The sequence below is a fragment of the Pseudophryne corroboree genome, chromosome 5, assembly GCF_028390025.1.
Source record: "Pseudophryne corroboree isolate aPseCor3 chromosome 5, aPseCor3.hap2, whole genome shotgun sequence".
Lineage (NCBI taxonomy): Eukaryota > Metazoa > Chordata > Amphibia > Anura > Myobatrachidae > Pseudophryne > Pseudophryne corroboree.
Window position 1 is genome coordinate 334,519,102 of NC_086448.1, and position 17,375 is coordinate 334,536,476.

Consider the following 17,375-nt stretch of genomic DNA (forward strand, 5'->3'; position numbering starts at 1 on the left):
GGTCTGTGTCGACCATCTGAGGTAACGGGCGCTTTAGAGCCCCTGACGGTGTTTGAGACGCCTGGACAGATACTAACTGATTTGCCGGCTGTCTCATGTCGTCAACAGTCTTTTGTAAAGTGCTGACGCTATCACGTAATTCCTTCCATAAGACCATCCAGTCAGGTGTCGACTCCCTAGGGGGTGACATCACTATTACAGGCAATTGCTCCGCCTCCATACCATTTTCCTCCTCATACATGTCGACACAACGTACCGACACACAGCACACACACAGGGAATGCTCTGATAGAGGACAGGACCCCACTAGCCCTTTGGGGAGACAGAGGGAGAGTTTGCCAGCACACACCAGAGCGCTATATATATACAGGGATAACCTTATATAAGTGTTTTTCCCTTATATAGCTGCTGTATTGATTAATCTGCCAAATTAGTGCCCCCCCTCTCTTGTTTTACCCTGTTTCTGTAGTGCAGGACTGCAGGGGAAAGTCAGGGAGACGTCCTTCCAGCGGAGCTGTGAGGGAAAATGGCGCTTGTGTGCTGAGGAGATAGGCTCCGCCCCCTTCTCGGCGGCCTTTCTCCCGCTTTTTTAAGGAAAAACTGGCAGGGGTTAAATGCATCCATATAGCCCAGGAGCTATATGTGATGTATTTTTTGCCATCTAAGGTGTTTTTATTGCGTCTCAGGGCGCCCCCCCCCCCAGCGCCCTGCACCCTCAGTGACCGGAGTGTGAAGTGTGCTGAGAGCAATGGCGCACAGCTGCGGTGCTGTGCGCTACCTTATTGAAGACAGGACGTCTTCTGCCGCCGATTTCCCGGACCTCTTCAGTCTTCTGGCTCTGTAAGGGGGCCGGCGGCGCGGCTCTGGGACCCATCCATGGCTGGGCCTGTGATCGTCCCTTTGGAGCTAATGTCCAGTAGCCTAAGAAGCCCAATCCACTCTGCACGCAGGTGAGTTCGCTTCTTCTCCCCTTAGTCCCTCGGTGCAGTGAACCTGTTGCCAGCAGGACTCACTGAAAATAAAAAACCTATACTTAAACTTTTTCACTAAGCAGCTCAGGAGAGCCACCTAGTGTGCACCCTTCTCGTTCGGGCACAAAAATCTAACTGAGGCTTGGAGGAGGGTCATAGGGGGAGGAGCCAGTGCACACCAGGTAGTCCTAAAGCTTTTACTTTTGTGCCCAGTCTCCTGCGGAGCCGCTATTCCCCATGGTCCTTACGGAGTACCCAGCATCCACTAGGACGTCAGAGAAATAATATTATCATCTCTTATAAGCTATAAAATAATATATTGTGTAATATAATGCAACTCGATCTTAATTTTAGTGGGCGCATAATTAATTTGCCTTCAAATGAACCATTTTAAATATACCTGGCTAGCACTGTTAAAACAAAAAATGATCAGTCACACATTTACCAACATTCCAAACCTGGAGACATGTCCAGTGATTTTGGAAATCTGTAGAATAGTTGACAATCATCATTTAATATTTGCTATTATTCCTGGAACAATAGAGTAAGGGCCCCAACACACGGAGTGATGTGTCCTCCTGGCATCGGTAAGTGCAAACACTCTTGCCGATGGTGGCAGCGATGAGCGACTGCGGGGGAAGCAAGTCCATGCTGCTGGCATCGTTCGCCACCTCCTCAGATCCTCCTGCATGTTGAAAGGATCTGAGGAGGCGATGAACGACCCGCAGGTGCGCGTATCAGCGTCATTATCATGCCCACACACAGCACTTTTTAACGATGTGTTGTTCCGAGCGGTCGGAAACTTCCACAACGTTTGAAATAATAAGATTTTACTTACCGGTAAATCTATTTCTCGTAGTCCGTAGTGGATGCTGGGGACTCCGTAATGACCATGGGGATAGACGGGCTTCGCAGGAGACAGGGCACTTTAAGAAAGAATTAGGATACTGGTATGCACTGGCTCCTCTCTCTATGTCCCTCCTCCAGACCTCAGTTAAGGAAACTGTGCCCGGAAGAGCTGACAGTACAAGGAAAGGATTTTGGAATCCAGGGTAAGACTCATACCAGCCACACCAATCACACCGTATAACTCGTGATAAACTTACCCAGTTAACAGTATGAACAACAACAGAGCAGATAACCCTGATGCAACCATAACATAACCCTTATTTAATCAATAACTATATACAAGTATTGCAGAAGAAGTCCGCACTTGGGACGGGCGCCCAGCATCCACTACGGACTACGAGAAATAGATTTACCGGTAAGTAAAATCTTATTTTCTCTAACGTCCTAGTGGATGCTGAGGACTCCGTAAGGACCATGGGGATTATACCAAAGCTCCCAAACGGGCGGGAGAGTGCGGACGACTTGCTGCACCGAATGAGCAAACACAAGGTCCTCCTCAGCCAGGGTATCAAACTTGTAGAACTTTGCAAAAGTGTTTGAACCTGACCAAGTAGCCGCTCGGCAAAACTGTAATGCCGAGACCCCTCGGGCAGCCGCCCAAGAAGAGCCCACCTTCCTTGTGGAGTGGGCTTTCACTGATTTTGGAAGCGGCAATCCAGCCGCAGAATGAGTCTGCTGAATCGTGTTACAGATCCAGCGAGCAATAGTTTGCTTTGAAGCAGGAGCACCCAGCTTGTTGGATGCATACAGGATAAACAGCGACTCAGTTTTCCTGACTCTAGCCGTTCTGGCTACATAAATCTTCAAAGCCCTGACTACATCCAGCAACTCAGAATCCTCCCAGTCACGAGTAGCCACAGGCACCACAATAGGTTGGTTCATATGAAAAGATGACACCACTTTTGGCAGAAATTGTGGACGAGTCCGCAATTCTGCCCTGTCCATATGGAAAACCAGATAGGGGCTTTTATGTGACAAAGCCGCCAATTCTGACACACGCCTAGCCGAAGCCAAGGCTAATAGCATGACCACCTTCCACGTGAGATATTTTAACTCCACGGTTTTAAATGGCTCAAACCAGTGTGATTTCAGGAAACTCAACACCACGTTAAGATCCCAAGGTGCCACTGGGGGCACAAACGGGGGCTGAATATGCAGCACTCCCTTTACAAAGTCTGAACTTCAGGAAGAGAAGCCAGTTCTTTTTGAAAGAAAATGGATAGGGCCGAAATCTGGACCTTAATGGACCCCAATTTTAGGCCCAAAGTCACTCCCGACTGTAGGAAGTGAAGGAAACGGCCCAGCTGGAATTCCTCCGTAGGGGCATTCCTGGCCTCACACCAAGCAACATATTTTCGCCATATATGGTGATAATGTTTAGCCGTCACGTCCTTCCTAGCCTTTATCAGCGTAGGAATAACCTCATCCGGAATGCCGTTTTCTGCTAGGATCCGGCGTTCAACCGCCATGCCGTCAAACGCAGCCGCGGTAAGTCTTGGAACAGACAGGGCCCCTGTTGTAACAGATCCTGTCTTAGAGGTAGAGGCCATGGGTCCTCTGTGAGCATTTCTTGTAGCTCTGGATACCAAGTCCTTCTTGGCCAATCCGGAACAATGAGTATTGTTCTCACTCCTCTTTTTCTTATGATTCTCAGCACCTTGGGTATGAGAGGAAGAGGAGGAAACACATAAACCGACTGGAACACCCACGGTGTCACTAGTGCGTCTACAGCTATCGCCTGAGGGTCTCTTGACCTGGCGCAACACCTCTGTAGCTTTTTGTTGAGACGGGATGCCATCATGTCCACCTGTGGCAGTTCCCATCGCCTTGCAATCTGCGTGAAGACTTCTTGATGAAGTCCCCACTCTCCCGGGTGGAGGTCGTGTCTGCTGAGGAAGTCTGCTTCCCAGTTGTCCACTCCCGGAATGAACACTGCTGACAGTGCTCGTACGTGATTCTCCGCCCATCGAAGAATTCTGGTGGCTTCCGCCATCGCCACCCTGCTCCTTGTGGGTTTACATGAGCCACTGCGGTGATGTTGTCTGATTGAATCAGCACCGATTGGTTGCGAAGCAGGGCCTCCGCTTGGCTTAGGGCGTTGTATATGGCCCTTAGTTCCAGGATTGTGATGTGAAGGCAAGTCTCCTGACTTGACCACAGACCCTGGAAATTTCTTCCCTGTGTGACTGCCCCCCACCCTCGGAGGCTTGCATCCATGGTCACCAGGACCCAGTCCTGAATGCCGAATCTGCGGCCCTCGAGAAGGTGAGCACTCTGCAGCCACCACAGAAGAGACACCCTGGCCCTGGGGGATAGGGTGATCAGCCTGTAGATGCGATCCGGACCACTTGTCCAACAGATCCCATTGAAAGGAGAATCTAGCCGTGCTGTTGTAACACTTCCCGAGAGCGTGCTACGCTGATCAGCAACTGCTCTTTGGACCTCGCCTTTATGAGGAGATCGTCCAAGTATGGGATAATTGTGACTCCCTGCTTTCGCAGGAGCACCATCATTTCTGCCATTACCTTGGTAAATAGTCTCGGTGCCGTGGACAGACCAAACGGCAACGTCTGGAATTGGTAATGACAATCCTGTACCACAAATCTGAGGTACTCCTGATGAGGTGGATAAATGGGGACATGAAGGTAAGCATCCTTTATGTCCAGAGACACCATAAAATCCCCTTCCTCCAGACTTGCGATGACCGCTCTGAGCGATTCCATCTTGAACTTGAACCTTTTCAGGTATATGTTCAGGGATTTTAAATTCAATATGGGTCTGACCGAACCGTCCGGTTGCGGTACCACAAACATTGTTGAATAGTAACCCCTTCCCTGTTGAAGGAGGGGAACCTTTACCACCACCTGCTGGAGATACAGTTTGTGAATTGCTGCTAACACTGTTTCCCTCTCTATGGGGGAAGCTGGCAGGGCCGATTTGAGGTAACGGTGAGGGAGCATCACTTCGAATTCCAGCTTGTAACCCTGAGACACAATCTCTATAGCCCAGGGATCCACCTGTGAGTGAACCCACTTGTGGCTGAAATTTCGGAGACGCGCCCCCACCGGGCCTGGCTCCGCCTGTGGAGCCCCAGCGTCATGCGGTGGATTTAGAGGAAGCCGGGGAGGACTTCTGTTCCTGGGAACTAGCTGTATTGTGTAGCATCTTTCCTCTACCCCTGCCTCTGGCAAGAAAGGACGCACCTCGGACTTTCTTGCCTCTATGTGATCGAAAGGACTGCATTTGATAATACGGTGCTTTCTTAGGTTGTGAGGGAATATATGGCAAAAAATTTGACTTTCCAGCCGTAGCTGTGGAGACCAGGTCCGAGAGACCGTCCCCAAACAACTCCTCACCCCTGTAAGGTAAAACCTCCATGTGCCTTTTTGAGTCGGCATCGCCTGTCCATTGCCGAGTCCACAGGACCCTTCTGGCGGAAATCGACATTGCATTTATTCTAGAGCCCAGTAGGCTAATGTCTCTTTGGGCATCTCTCATATATAGGACAGCGTCTTTTATATGCCCCAGGGTCAGTACTATAGTATCCTTGTCCAAGGTATCAAGTTCCTCAGATAAGGTATCTGTCCATGCTGCTACAGCACTACACATCCAGGCTGACGCAATCGCCGGCCTTAGTAGGGTACCTGAATGTGTATAAATGGACTTCAGGATACCCTCCTGCTTTCTATCCGCAGCATCTTTTAGGGTGGCCGTATCCTGTGACGGCTGGGCTACCCTCTTGGATAAGCGTGTTAAAGCTTTGTCTACCCTAGGGGAGGATTCCCAGCGTAACCTGTCCGTTGGCGGGAAAGGATACGCCATAAGCATCCGTTTGGAAATCTGCAGTTTTCTATCTGGAGATTCCCAAGCCTTTTCACATAACTCATTTAACTCATGTGAAGGGGGAAAGGTCACCTCTTGCCTTTTTTCCCCATACATATAAACCCTCTTGTCAGGGACTGGGGTTTCCTCTGTGATATGTAACACATCTTTCATTGCTATAATCATGTAGCGGATGGCTTTAGCCATTTTAGGCTGCAACTTTGCATCATCGCCATCGACACTGGAGTCGTAATCCGTGTCGATATCTGTGTCAACAACTTGGGATAGTGGGCGTTTCTGAGACCCCGACGGCCTCTGCGCTGTAGGATCAGGCATGGGTTGAGACCCTGACTGTCCCAAGGCTTCAGCTTTATCCAACCTTTTATGCAAGGAATTAACATTATCATTTAAAACCTTCCACATATCCATCCAATCGGGTGTCGGCGCCGTCGGCGGCGACCCCACATTCATTTGTACCCGCTCTGTTTCCACATAGCCTTCCTCGTCAAACATGCCGACACAAGCGTACCGACACACCACACACACAGGGGATGCTCTATTTGAAGACAGTTCCCCCACAAGGCCTTTTGGAGAGACAGAGAGAGAGTATGCCAGCACACACCCCAGCGCTATATTACCCAGGAGTCACACAGTAACTTAGTGTTAACCCAGTAGCTGCTGTATATACTGTTTTTGCGCCAAATTTATGTGCCCCCCCCCTCTCTTTTTACCCTCTTTCTACCGTGATTCTGCAGGGGAGAGCCTGGGGAGCTTCCTCTCAGCGGAGCTGTGGAGAGAAAATGGCGCTGGTGAGTGCTGAGGAAGAAGCCCCGCCCCCTCAGCGGCGGACTTCTGTCCCGCGTTTTGTGTAAAAATAATGGCGGGGGCTCATGCATATATACAGTGCCCAACTGTATATATGCTGCTTTTGCCAAGAGGTACCTAATTGCTGCCCAGGGCGCCCCCCCCTGCGCCCTGCACCCTACAGTGACCGGAGTGTGTGGGTTTAGTGTGGGAGCAATGGCGCACAGCTGCAGTGCTGTGCGCTACCTCATATGAAGACTGGAGTCTTCTGCCGCCGATTTCGAAGTCTTCTTGCTTCTGACGCCGGCTTCTGTCTTCTGGCTCTGCGATGGGGACGGCGGCGCGGCTCCGGGATCGGACGACCAAGGGTGCGTTCCTGTGTACGATCCCTCTGGAGCTAATGGTGTCCAGTAGCCTAAGAAGCAGGACCTATCTTCTAGTGAGTAGGGCTGCTTCTCTCCCCTCAGTCCCACGTAGCAGAGAGTCTGTTGCCAGCAGATCTCTCTGAAAATAAAAAATCCTAACAAAATACTTTCTTTCCTAGCAAGCTCAGGAGAGCTCACTAAGGTGCACCCAGCTCGTCCGGGCACAAATTCAAACTGAGGTCTGGAGGAGGGACATAGAGGGAGGAGCCAGTGCACACCAGTATCCTAATTCTTTCTTAAAGTGCCCTGTCTCCTGCGGAGCCCGTCTATCCCCATGGTCCTTACGGAGTCCCCAGCATCCACTAGGACGTTAGAGAAATTATGCTGTGTGTGGGAATCTTAACTTTACAAAAGAGAAGCAAAAAAGAAGACTCTGGTGGAGAAATGCAGAATGCCACAGGATACTATATAGTATCAAGGAACAATCCATACAGAAAATCATACATTATTTTAAAGAAGCTCTAAGTGGCAATATGTAATAAGTATGTAAGATGCAGGTACAGAGGCACGCAGTACCAGCAAGTCTGCCCATATTTTTAAAGCACAATAATTTAAAGTATGATTGACACTTTAAAAATACAGGCAGTCTCAGCAGAATAACGCCCATACCTGAATTTCGCAGGCTATTACATAAACCCCTAAATGTCTGTATGTCATTGTAACTAGGAAAAGGGTTGGGTTGGGAATACCGCACAGGATTAAATGGATTATAATGAATAATAATAAATAAAATGTTGTCTCCGAGAAAAGCTGACAGGTTAGACAGTAGTCTAAAATTTATCACCTTCTGCCAGTGAGAATAAATATCTATGGGTAGAAAAAATGGTGATTGTCAGCAGTGCTCCCAAAGGTCCAAACGTATTTGAAAATAGAAAGAGAAAGCTAGAGAAAAGTGACCTTGGTTGGGAGCACTCACTCCCGGGGGGGGGGGGTAGCTTGAAATTGTTGATATATGTATGAGTGGTGATGTAACAATGAGATAATTGAAACGTAACTTTTAATAGTGTGTATATATTAAAAAAACTAGGTACACCAATTGAAATTACAAGAAAAAAGAAAAAATACACAAATAATGAATGAATGGCTCTAAACTTTATAAGCCACACATAAAGCTAAGTCTGCAAACATATTGATGGATTACTACTGTGGTAATTTGGTGTCTGGCAAGCATATGCCCATCCTCCCGTGGAGTCAGCACAAACCCCAATTAAGTTCCATCAGTAACCTACAACACCTGGTATTCCTAAGTGGTCTCCCACTAAAGTACTGACCAGGCCCAACACCGTATTGCCTTGAAGATCAGACGGGGTTGGGCATATCCAGTGTGGTATGGTAGTAGGTTACGTATGGAAAAGAGCAGCGGGTGCAGCTGTTGTGTGACAGAATGAGGGATGTTTATTATTGTGCCAGTTTTATTGAATGCATTTGTTTAACCCGTTAAGGATATTTAGTTGACCGTCATTGCACCGATTGGCAGCCCAAACACATGGGTATGCGGAGGTTAAATCATATGGGGGGTCATTCCGAGTTGTTCGCTCGGTAAATTTCTTCGCATCGCAGCGATTTTCCGCTTAGTGCGCATGCGCAATGTCCGCACTGCGACTGCGCCAAGTAAATTTGCTATGCAGTTTGGAATTTTACACACGTTTTTTTCTTCGTTCTGGTGATCGTAATGTGATTGATAGGAAGTGGGTGTTTCTGGGCGGAAACTGGCCGTTTTATGGGTGTGTGTGAAAAAACGCTACCGTTTCTGGGAAAAACGCGGGAGTGGCTGAAGAAACGGAGGATTGTCTGGGCGAACGCTGGGTGTGTTTGTGACGTCAAACCAGGAACGACAAGCACTGAACTGATCGCAGATGCCGAGTAAGTCTCGAGTTACTCAGAAACTGCACAGAGATGTCTTATCGCAATATTGCGAATCTTTCGTTCGCAATTTTGATAAGCTAAGATTCACTCCTAGTAGGCGGAGGCTTAGCGTGTGCAAAGCTGCTAAAAGCAGCTTGCGAGCGAACAACTCGGAATGACCCCCATGGTCAACAGGGGTTAGTGACAACAAGCCTCTGTTTTTCCTGTGCATAGCATGAGGCAGAACAAGGAAAATAGCCTATTACAATTTAAGGCATGTGTAACAAACAAACACAAAATCTGAAGAGAAGATGTCTGTTACTGCAGACTGGATCTACCTGTCAAAAAAGCATTGATTGGATAATACTTTCTGATACATCAACATTAATAAAGATATTGTCCATGCTAGATGTCAGGTATGGTGTTAGTTTGTGTCAGAGGAAGAAACAAAGAAGACTAGCTACAACAACAGACAAATGAATGATTGAGTGTGTTTTTATAACATCCAATGTCCCAGATACAATTGTAACCACCTTTTTAGTATATATCAAAAGAAAAGGGGAAGGGACAAAGAATACTTGCTGCAATAGTAAACAGTCAAATACTGGCAGCCAGTACATCAGATACAATTGCTGCCATAGATTTTGCATAAACTGATACTAAGAAGCCAGGTGCAAATTTAAGACAAAAAACACACACAGCGCTGCAACTTAAAGTGCCCTGCAGTATACTATAGGTATGTTCTCAACTTATACATTTAAAATATGCCAGAGAGCCTGAATAATTTAATGACCCGAGTTGCAGCTGAATACCACGGGTAATAATGCAGTTAATAATACAAAGCACCTACGGTGAATGGTTTTCATATACTTGCTGCTCACAACCAGCATCATAAATAGCCCAATTAAACATTGGCTGTATCGTTAGAAGGTGAGGACAATCTGGACAGGGAAGGGGGGAGGGATACTTATTCTACTGTGCGCCTCCCCATCCAGTCAAGTGCCGCTGAACCGCTTGAGTCCGTGCGGTATGCAGACTGGGCGTCTCGCCCGATCTCCTCTCCTCTGCCGCTGGTCTGAGGCCGGTCACGTGAGAGCGCTCTCCGTGACCCTAATCACGTACCCAACGTACGTTTCGCAGCAGGCTTGTTCACGGGTAGCTACCCGTAAACAAGCCTGCTGCGAAACGTACTTTGGGTACGTGATTAGGGTCACGGAGAGCGCTCTCACGTGACCGGCCTCAGACCAGCGGCAGAGGAGAGGAGATCGGGCGAGACGCCCAGTCTGCATACCGCACGGACTCAAGCGGTTCAGCGGCACTTGACGGGACGGGGAGGCGCACAGTAGAATAAGTATGCCTCCCCCCTTCCCTGTCCAGATTGTCCTCACCTTCTAACGATACAGCCAATGTTTCATTGGGCTATTTATGATGCTGGTTGTGAGCAGCAAGTATATGAAAACCATTCACCGTAGGTGCTTTGTATTATTAACTGCATTATTACCCGTGGTATTCAGCTGCAACTCGGGTCATTAAATTATTCAGGCTCTCTGGCATATTTTAAATGTATAAGTTGAGAACATACCTATAGTATACTGCAGGGCACTATAAGTTGCAGCGCTGTGTGTGTTTTTTGTCTTAAATTTGCACCTAGCTTCTTAGTATCAGTTTATGCAAAATCTATGGCAACAATTGTATCTGATGTACTGGCTGCCAGTATTTGACTGTTTACTATTGCAGCAAGTATTCTTTGTCCCTTCCCCTTTCCTTTCGATATATACTAAAAAGGTGGCTACAATTGTATCTGGGACATTGGATGTTATAAAAACACACTCACTCAATCATTCATTTTTCTGTTATTGTAGCTAGTCTTCTTTGTTTCTTCCTCTGACACAAACTAACACCATATCTGACATGGACAATATCTTTATTAATGTTGATGTATCAGAAAGTATTATCCAATCAATGCTTTTTTGACAGGTAGATCCAGTCTGCAGTAACAGACATCTTCTCTTCAGATTTTGTGTTTGTTTGTTACACATGCCTTAAATTGTAATAGGCTATTTTCCTTGTTCTGCCTCATGCTATGCACAGGAAAAACAGAGGCTTGTTGTCACTAACCCCTGCTGACCATATGATTTAACCTCCGCATACCCATGTGTTTGGGCTGCCAATCGGTGCAATGACGGTCAACTAAATATCCTTAACGGGTTAAACAAATGCATTCAATAAAACTGGCACAATAATAAACATCCCTCATTCTGTCACATAACAGCTGCACCCGCTGCTCTTTTCCATACGTAACCTACTACCATACCACACTGGATACGCCCAACCCCGTCTGATCTTGGAGGCAATACAGTGTTGGGCCTGGTCAGTACTTTAGTGGGAGACCACTTAGGAATACCAGGTGTTGTAGGTTACTGATGGAACTTAATTGGGGTTTGTGCTGACTCCACGGGAGGATGGGCATATGCTTGCCAGACACCAAATTACCACAGTAGTAATCCATCAATATGTTCGCAGACTTAGCTTTATGTGTGGCTTATAAAGTTTAGAGCCATTCATTCATTATTTGTGTATTTTTTATTTTTTATTGTAATTTCAATTGGTGTACCTAGTTTTTTATATATACACACTATTAAAAGTTACGTTTTAATTATCTCATTGTTACATCACCACTCATACATATATCAACAATTTCAAGCTACTCTCCGGGAGTGAGTGCTCCCAACCAAGGTCACTTTTCTCTAGCTTTCTCTGTCATTGTAACTAGCACAGGTGTTGTATGTAACTCCTATGTGCAGGCTGTAAGCAAAATTAGGGAACTGTGTCTGATTCTCTTCTGTTTGCACTGCTTGTTATTTTCAGATATTTTCAAACCTGGTGTCTAACACAATTACATAATATTCCACCTCCAGTTCTATCACATACATCCCTTGCCATTACGCCACAATGTATATATTTACTATTTTCACATGTGCATTTTCCAGAGAATCTCAAAGCGCACATATATATATAGATTATTTCTGCTATTAAGGGTGGTTTTGAACCTGGCATGAAATAGGAAACAGTGCTGTCCAACATTTCCTGTGGTTCATAATGAGTCTTTAAAAGGAAACGTATCTAATTATTCATATCTCGTTTTATACCATTCTTTGGTGGATATTCAATTGTTTGAAAAGTCAGTTGTGTGTCTTTTTCCCTATCAAATAGACAAGAAAAAACAGACTCCCAACCGACTTTTCCAACATTTGAATTCCCCCCTTTTAGTCAACTTCAACATTATGTTACAATTTGCTTCAGAATATAAACTGCAAGTTCTTTATATAATAATCACCAAAAGGACAGAGTTTTTTTCTCATAGTAGAGCACTTGTAACATTAACAAATATATTTGAAAAGGTCCAAACCAGGACCGAAACGTTGATGTGATTTCTCTTTCTGTGATGGTCTGATTAAATACTTGCACATGGAAGACTGGTGAGTGCGCTCATTTATTTCAATTACATTGGAGTGGTGACTAATTTGGGTTTCCCTCATGCTGCATCCGGCCAACCAGAAGATGTTGCATGCAATCTCGGGAACACAGAACGATACTGCCAATATGTCGTTCCGATTTGGACGGAAACGACATATCGTGCCAAGATCGTTCTAGTGTGTACCTACCCTTAGTGGCCTGTAAGGATTTTAAATCAACATGTAACAACAGTTGAACAAAATATAAATAATAAAAAAGGGTGTTTGAAAATGTAAACCTGGAATCAAAAAGTGTTCCATCCATTAAGGTTCCATTGTAGTGGTATCGAATGAAGTCGGACACTTGTACTGTGCGAGTACAATTATCTGGTTTATAATAAGTCTCCACTTGGACTGTGTCTTCTGGATTCCAGATATCTACCAAAAGGACATCAAAGTGCAGCACTGCATCTGGGGGAATGACACCAGCTGTGCAAAGGAAGCAAAATTATAAATTGCAGCACATATATAACATATACATACCAGCAATAGCTAATTTAAGAATGAAAAGTATGTGTAAAGGAATACTAAGTGTAAAGTATGAATTCATTTGCATTAAAGAGCAAGTACAGTCACTATTTAAAATGAGTGTAAGAATTTCAAGAGGTTCCTTAATGTTACAAGTACACATTTAAACAACCACCAATTACAATTTAAATATTCATATAGAAGTAAAAATAAGATTTTACTTACCGGTAAATCTATTTCTCGTAGTCCGTAGAGGATGCTGGGACTCCGTAAGGACCATGGGGAATAGACGGGCTCCGCAGGAGATAGGGCACTTTAAGAAAGCTTTGAATTCTGGGTGTGCACTGGCTCCTCCCTCTATGCCCCTCCTCCAGACCTCAGTTAGAGAAACTGTGCCCAGAGGAGATGGACAGTACGAGGAAGGATTTTTGTAAATCTAAGGGCGAGATTCATACCAGCCACACCAATCACACCGTATAACTTAAGATAAACTTACCCAGTTAACAGTATGAACAACAACATAGCCACGATATCACCGAAAACTATAACATAACCCTTATGTAAGCAATAACTATATACAAGTCATGCAGAAGAAGTCCGCACTTGGGACGGGCGCCCAGCATCCTCTACGGACTACGAGAAATAGATTTACCGGTAAGAAAATCTTATTTTCTCTAACGTCCTTGAGGATGTAAGGACCATGGGGATTATACCAAAGCTCCCAAATGGGCGGGAGAGTGCGGATGACTCTGCAGCACCGAATGAGCAAACAGGAGGTCCTCCTCAGCCAGGGTATCAAACCTATAGAACTTTGCAAAGGTGTTTGTCCCCGACCAAGTAGCTGCTCGGCACAACTGTAATGCCGAGACCCCTCGGGCAGCCGCCCAAGAAGAGCCCACTTCCCTAGTGGAGTGGGCCTTAACCTATTTCGGTAACGGCAATCCTGCCGTAGAATGCGCCTGCTGAATCGTGTTACAGATCCAGCGAGCAATAGTCTGCTTTGAAGCAGGGGCACCAACCTTGTTGGCCGCATACAGAACAAACAAAGCTTCAGTCTTCCTGATCCGAGCCGTTCTGGTCACATAAATCTTCAAATCCCTGACTACATCCAGGGACTCGAAATCCTCCAAGTCCCTTGTAGCCACAGGCACGACAATACGTTGGTTCACATGAAAAGATGAGACCACTTTTGGCAGAAAGTGAGGACGAGTCCTCAACTCTGCCCTATCCACGTGAAAAACCAAGTATGGGCTTTTATGCGATAAAGCCGCCAATTCTGAAACACGTCTCGCCGAAGCTAACGCCAACAACATGACCACTTTCCACGTGAGGTATTTTAACTCCACAGTTTTAAGTGGTTCAAACCAAGGTGACTTGAGGAAACGTAACACCACGTTAAGATCCCAAGACGACACCGGAGGCACAAAGGGACGCTGAATATGCAGCACCCCCTTCACAAAAGTCTGTACCTCAGGAAGAGAGGCTAATTCTCTTTGAAAGAAAATGAATAAGGCCGAAATCTGGACCTTTATGGACCCTAATTTTAGGCCCAAGGTCACTCCTGTTTGAAGGAAGTGAAGTAGACGGCCCAAATGGAACTCCTCCGTAGGAGCAGCTCTGGCCTCACACCAAGAAACATATTTCCGCCATATACGGTGATAATGTTTCAACGTCACGTCTTTCCTAGCTTTGATCAGGGTAGGAATGACTTCCTCCGGAATTCCTTTTTCCGCTAGGATCCGGCATTCAACCGCCATGCCGTCAAACGCAGCCGTGGTAAGTCTTGGAACAGACAGGGCCCCTGCTGCAGCAGGTCCTGCCTTAGTGGAAGAGGCCACGGATCTTCTGTGAGCAACTCTTGCAGTTCCGGATACCAAGTCCTCCGTGGTCAATCTGGAACAATGAGGATTGTTCTGACCCTGCTTATTCTTACAATTCTCAACACCTTGGGTATGAGAGGAAGAGGAGGAAACACATAGACCGATCTGAACACCCAAGGTGTCACCAGAGCGTCTACCGCTACCGCCTGAGGGTCCCTTGACCTGGCGCAATACCGCTTTAGCTTTTTGTTGAGACGGGACGCCATCATGTCTATTTGAGGCAGGCCCCACCGATCCGCGATCTGTGCAAAGACTTCTTGATGAAGTCCCCACTCCCCCGGATGCAGGTCGTGCCTGCTGAGGAAGTCCGCCTCCCAGTTGTCCACCCCCGGGATGAACACCACTGACAGCGCGCTTACATGGCCTTCCGCCCAGCGTAGAATCCTGGTCACTTCTGCCATGGCCACTCTGCTCCTTGTTCCGCCTTGGCGGTTTATATGAGCCACTGCCGTGACATTGTCTGACTGAATCAGAACCGGTCTTCTCCGAAGTAAGTTCTCCGCTTGACGCAGGGCGTTGTATATGGCCCTCAACTCCAGGACGTTGATGTGGAGACAAGTCTCCAGGCTTGACCAGAGACCATGGAAATTTCTTCCCAGTGCCACTGCTCCCCAGCCTCGGAGGCTTGCGTCCGTGGTCACCAGGACCCAGTCCTGAATGCCGAACCTGCGACCCTCTAGAAGGTGAGCACTGTTCAGCCACCACAGGAGAGATACCCTGGTCCTGGGAGACAGGGTGATCCTTTGATGCATTTGTAAATGGGACCCGGACCACTTGTCCAAGAGGTCCCATTGAAAAGTCCTCGCATGGAATCTGCCGAAAGGGATGGCCTCGTATGAAGCCACCATCTTCCCCAGGACCCGCGTGCACTGATGCACTGAAACCTTCTTTGGTTTCAATAGGTTCCTGACCATGGTCATGAGTTCCTGAACCTTTTCGATCAGAAGAAAAACCTTTTTCTGGTCTATGTCTAGGATCAGGCCCAGAAAGGTCGGACGCGTTGTAGGAATTAGCTGGGACTTCGGTATATTGAGAATCCAGCCGTGTAGCTGCAACGTCTTCATGGACAGAGACACGCTGTCCAGCAACTTCTCCCGAGATCTCGCCTTTATTAGGAGATCGTCCAAGTATGGGATAATTGTGACCCCCTGCCTGCGCAGGAGCACCATCATTTCCGCCATTACCTTGGTGAAAACCCTCAGGGCCGTGGAAAGCCCAAACGGCAACGTCTGAAATTGGTAGTGACAGTCCTGCACTGCAAATCTCAGGACCGCCTGATGGGGGGGGGGGGGGGGGGGGGGGAATATTGGAACATGAAGGTATGCATCCTTTATATCCAGGGACACCATCCAATTCCCCCCCTCCAGGCTGGCGATGACCGCCCGGAGTGATTCCATTTTGAACTTGAACCTTTTCAAGTACAAGTTCAGAGATTTCAGGTTTAAAAATAAGAATTTACTTACCGATAATTCTATTTCTCGTAGTCCGTAGTGGATGCTGGGGACTCCGTCAGGACCATGGGGATTAGCGGCTCCGCAGGAGACAGGGCACAAAAGTAAAAGCTTTAGGACTAGGTGGTGTGCACTGGCTCCTCCCCCTATGACCCTCCTCCAAGCCTCAGTTAGGATACTGTGCCCGGACGAGCGTACACAATAAGGAAAGATTTTGAATCCCGGGTAAGACTCATACCAGCCACACCAATCACACTGTACAACTTGTGATCTGAACCCAGTTAACAGCATGATAACAGAGGAGCCTCTGAAAAGATGGCTCACAACAATAAAAACCCGAGTTTTGTAACAATAACTATGTACAAGTATTGCAGACAATCCGCACTTGGGATGGGCGCCCAGCATCCACTACGGACTACGAGAAATAGAATTATCGGTAAGTAAATTCTTATTTTCTCTGACGTCCTAAGTGGATGCTGGGGACTCCGTCAGGACCATGGGGATTATACCAAAGCTCCCAAACGGGCGGGAGAGTGCGGATGACTCTGCAGCACCGAATGAGAGAACTCCAGGTCCTCCTCAGCCAGGGTATCAAATTTGTAGAATTTTGCAAACGTGTTTGCCCCTGACCAAGTAGCAGCTCGGCAAAGTTGTAAAGCCGAGACCCCTCGGGCAGCCGCCCAAGATGAGTCCACCTTCCTTGTGGAATGGGCATTTACAGATTTTGGCTGTGGGAGGCCTGCCACAGAATGTGCAAGCTGAATTGTACTACAAATCCAACGAGCAATCGTCTGCTTAGAAGCAGGAGCACCCAGCTTGTTGGGTGCATACAGGATAAACAGCGAGTCAGTTTTCCTGACTCCAGCCGTCCTGGAAATATATATTTTCAGGGCCCTGACAACGTCTAGCAACTTGGAGTCCTCCAAGTCCCTAGTAGCCGCAGGCACCACAATAGGTTGGTTCAGGTGAAACGCTGACACCACCTTAGGGAGAAACTGGGGACGAGTCCGCAGTTCTGCCCTGTCCGAATGGAAAATCAGATATGGGCTTTTGTGAGACAAAGCCGCCAATTCTGACACTCGCCTGGCCGAGGCCAGGGCCAACAGCATGGTCACTTTCCATGTGAGATATTTCAAATCCACAGATTTGAGCGGTTCAAACCAATGTGATTTGAGGAATCCCAGAACTACGTTGAGATCCCACGGTGCCACTGGAGGCACAAAAGGGGGTTGTATATGCAGTACTCCCTTGACGAATGTCTGGACTTCAGGAACTGAAGCCAATT

The 17,375-nt window shown here is 47.1% G+C and overlaps 1 protein-coding gene and 2 pseudogenes across 3 annotated transcripts in view; 1 reads left to right on the forward strand and 2 right to left on the reverse strand.

Annotated features, from left to right (window-relative positions):
* The window catches only part of FKBP9 (FKBP prolyl isomerase 9), a 144,229-nt gene that overhangs the window by 65,604 nt on the left and 61,250 nt on the right, over positions 1-17,375 (reverse strand). For all 3 annotated transcript variants that reach the window (XM_063922549.1, XM_063922551.1, XM_063922548.1), the window contains exon 3: positions 12,531-12,720. In XM_063922549.1, the coding sequence (XP_063778619.1) occupies positions 12,531-12,720 (190 nt within the window). The remainder of the gene's footprint in view (positions 1-12,530; positions 12,721-17,375) is intronic.
* LOC134930506 (5S ribosomal RNA) lies at positions 8,154-8,272 on the reverse strand (annotated as a pseudogene).
* LOC134931465 (5S ribosomal RNA) lies at positions 11,077-11,195 on the forward strand (annotated as a pseudogene).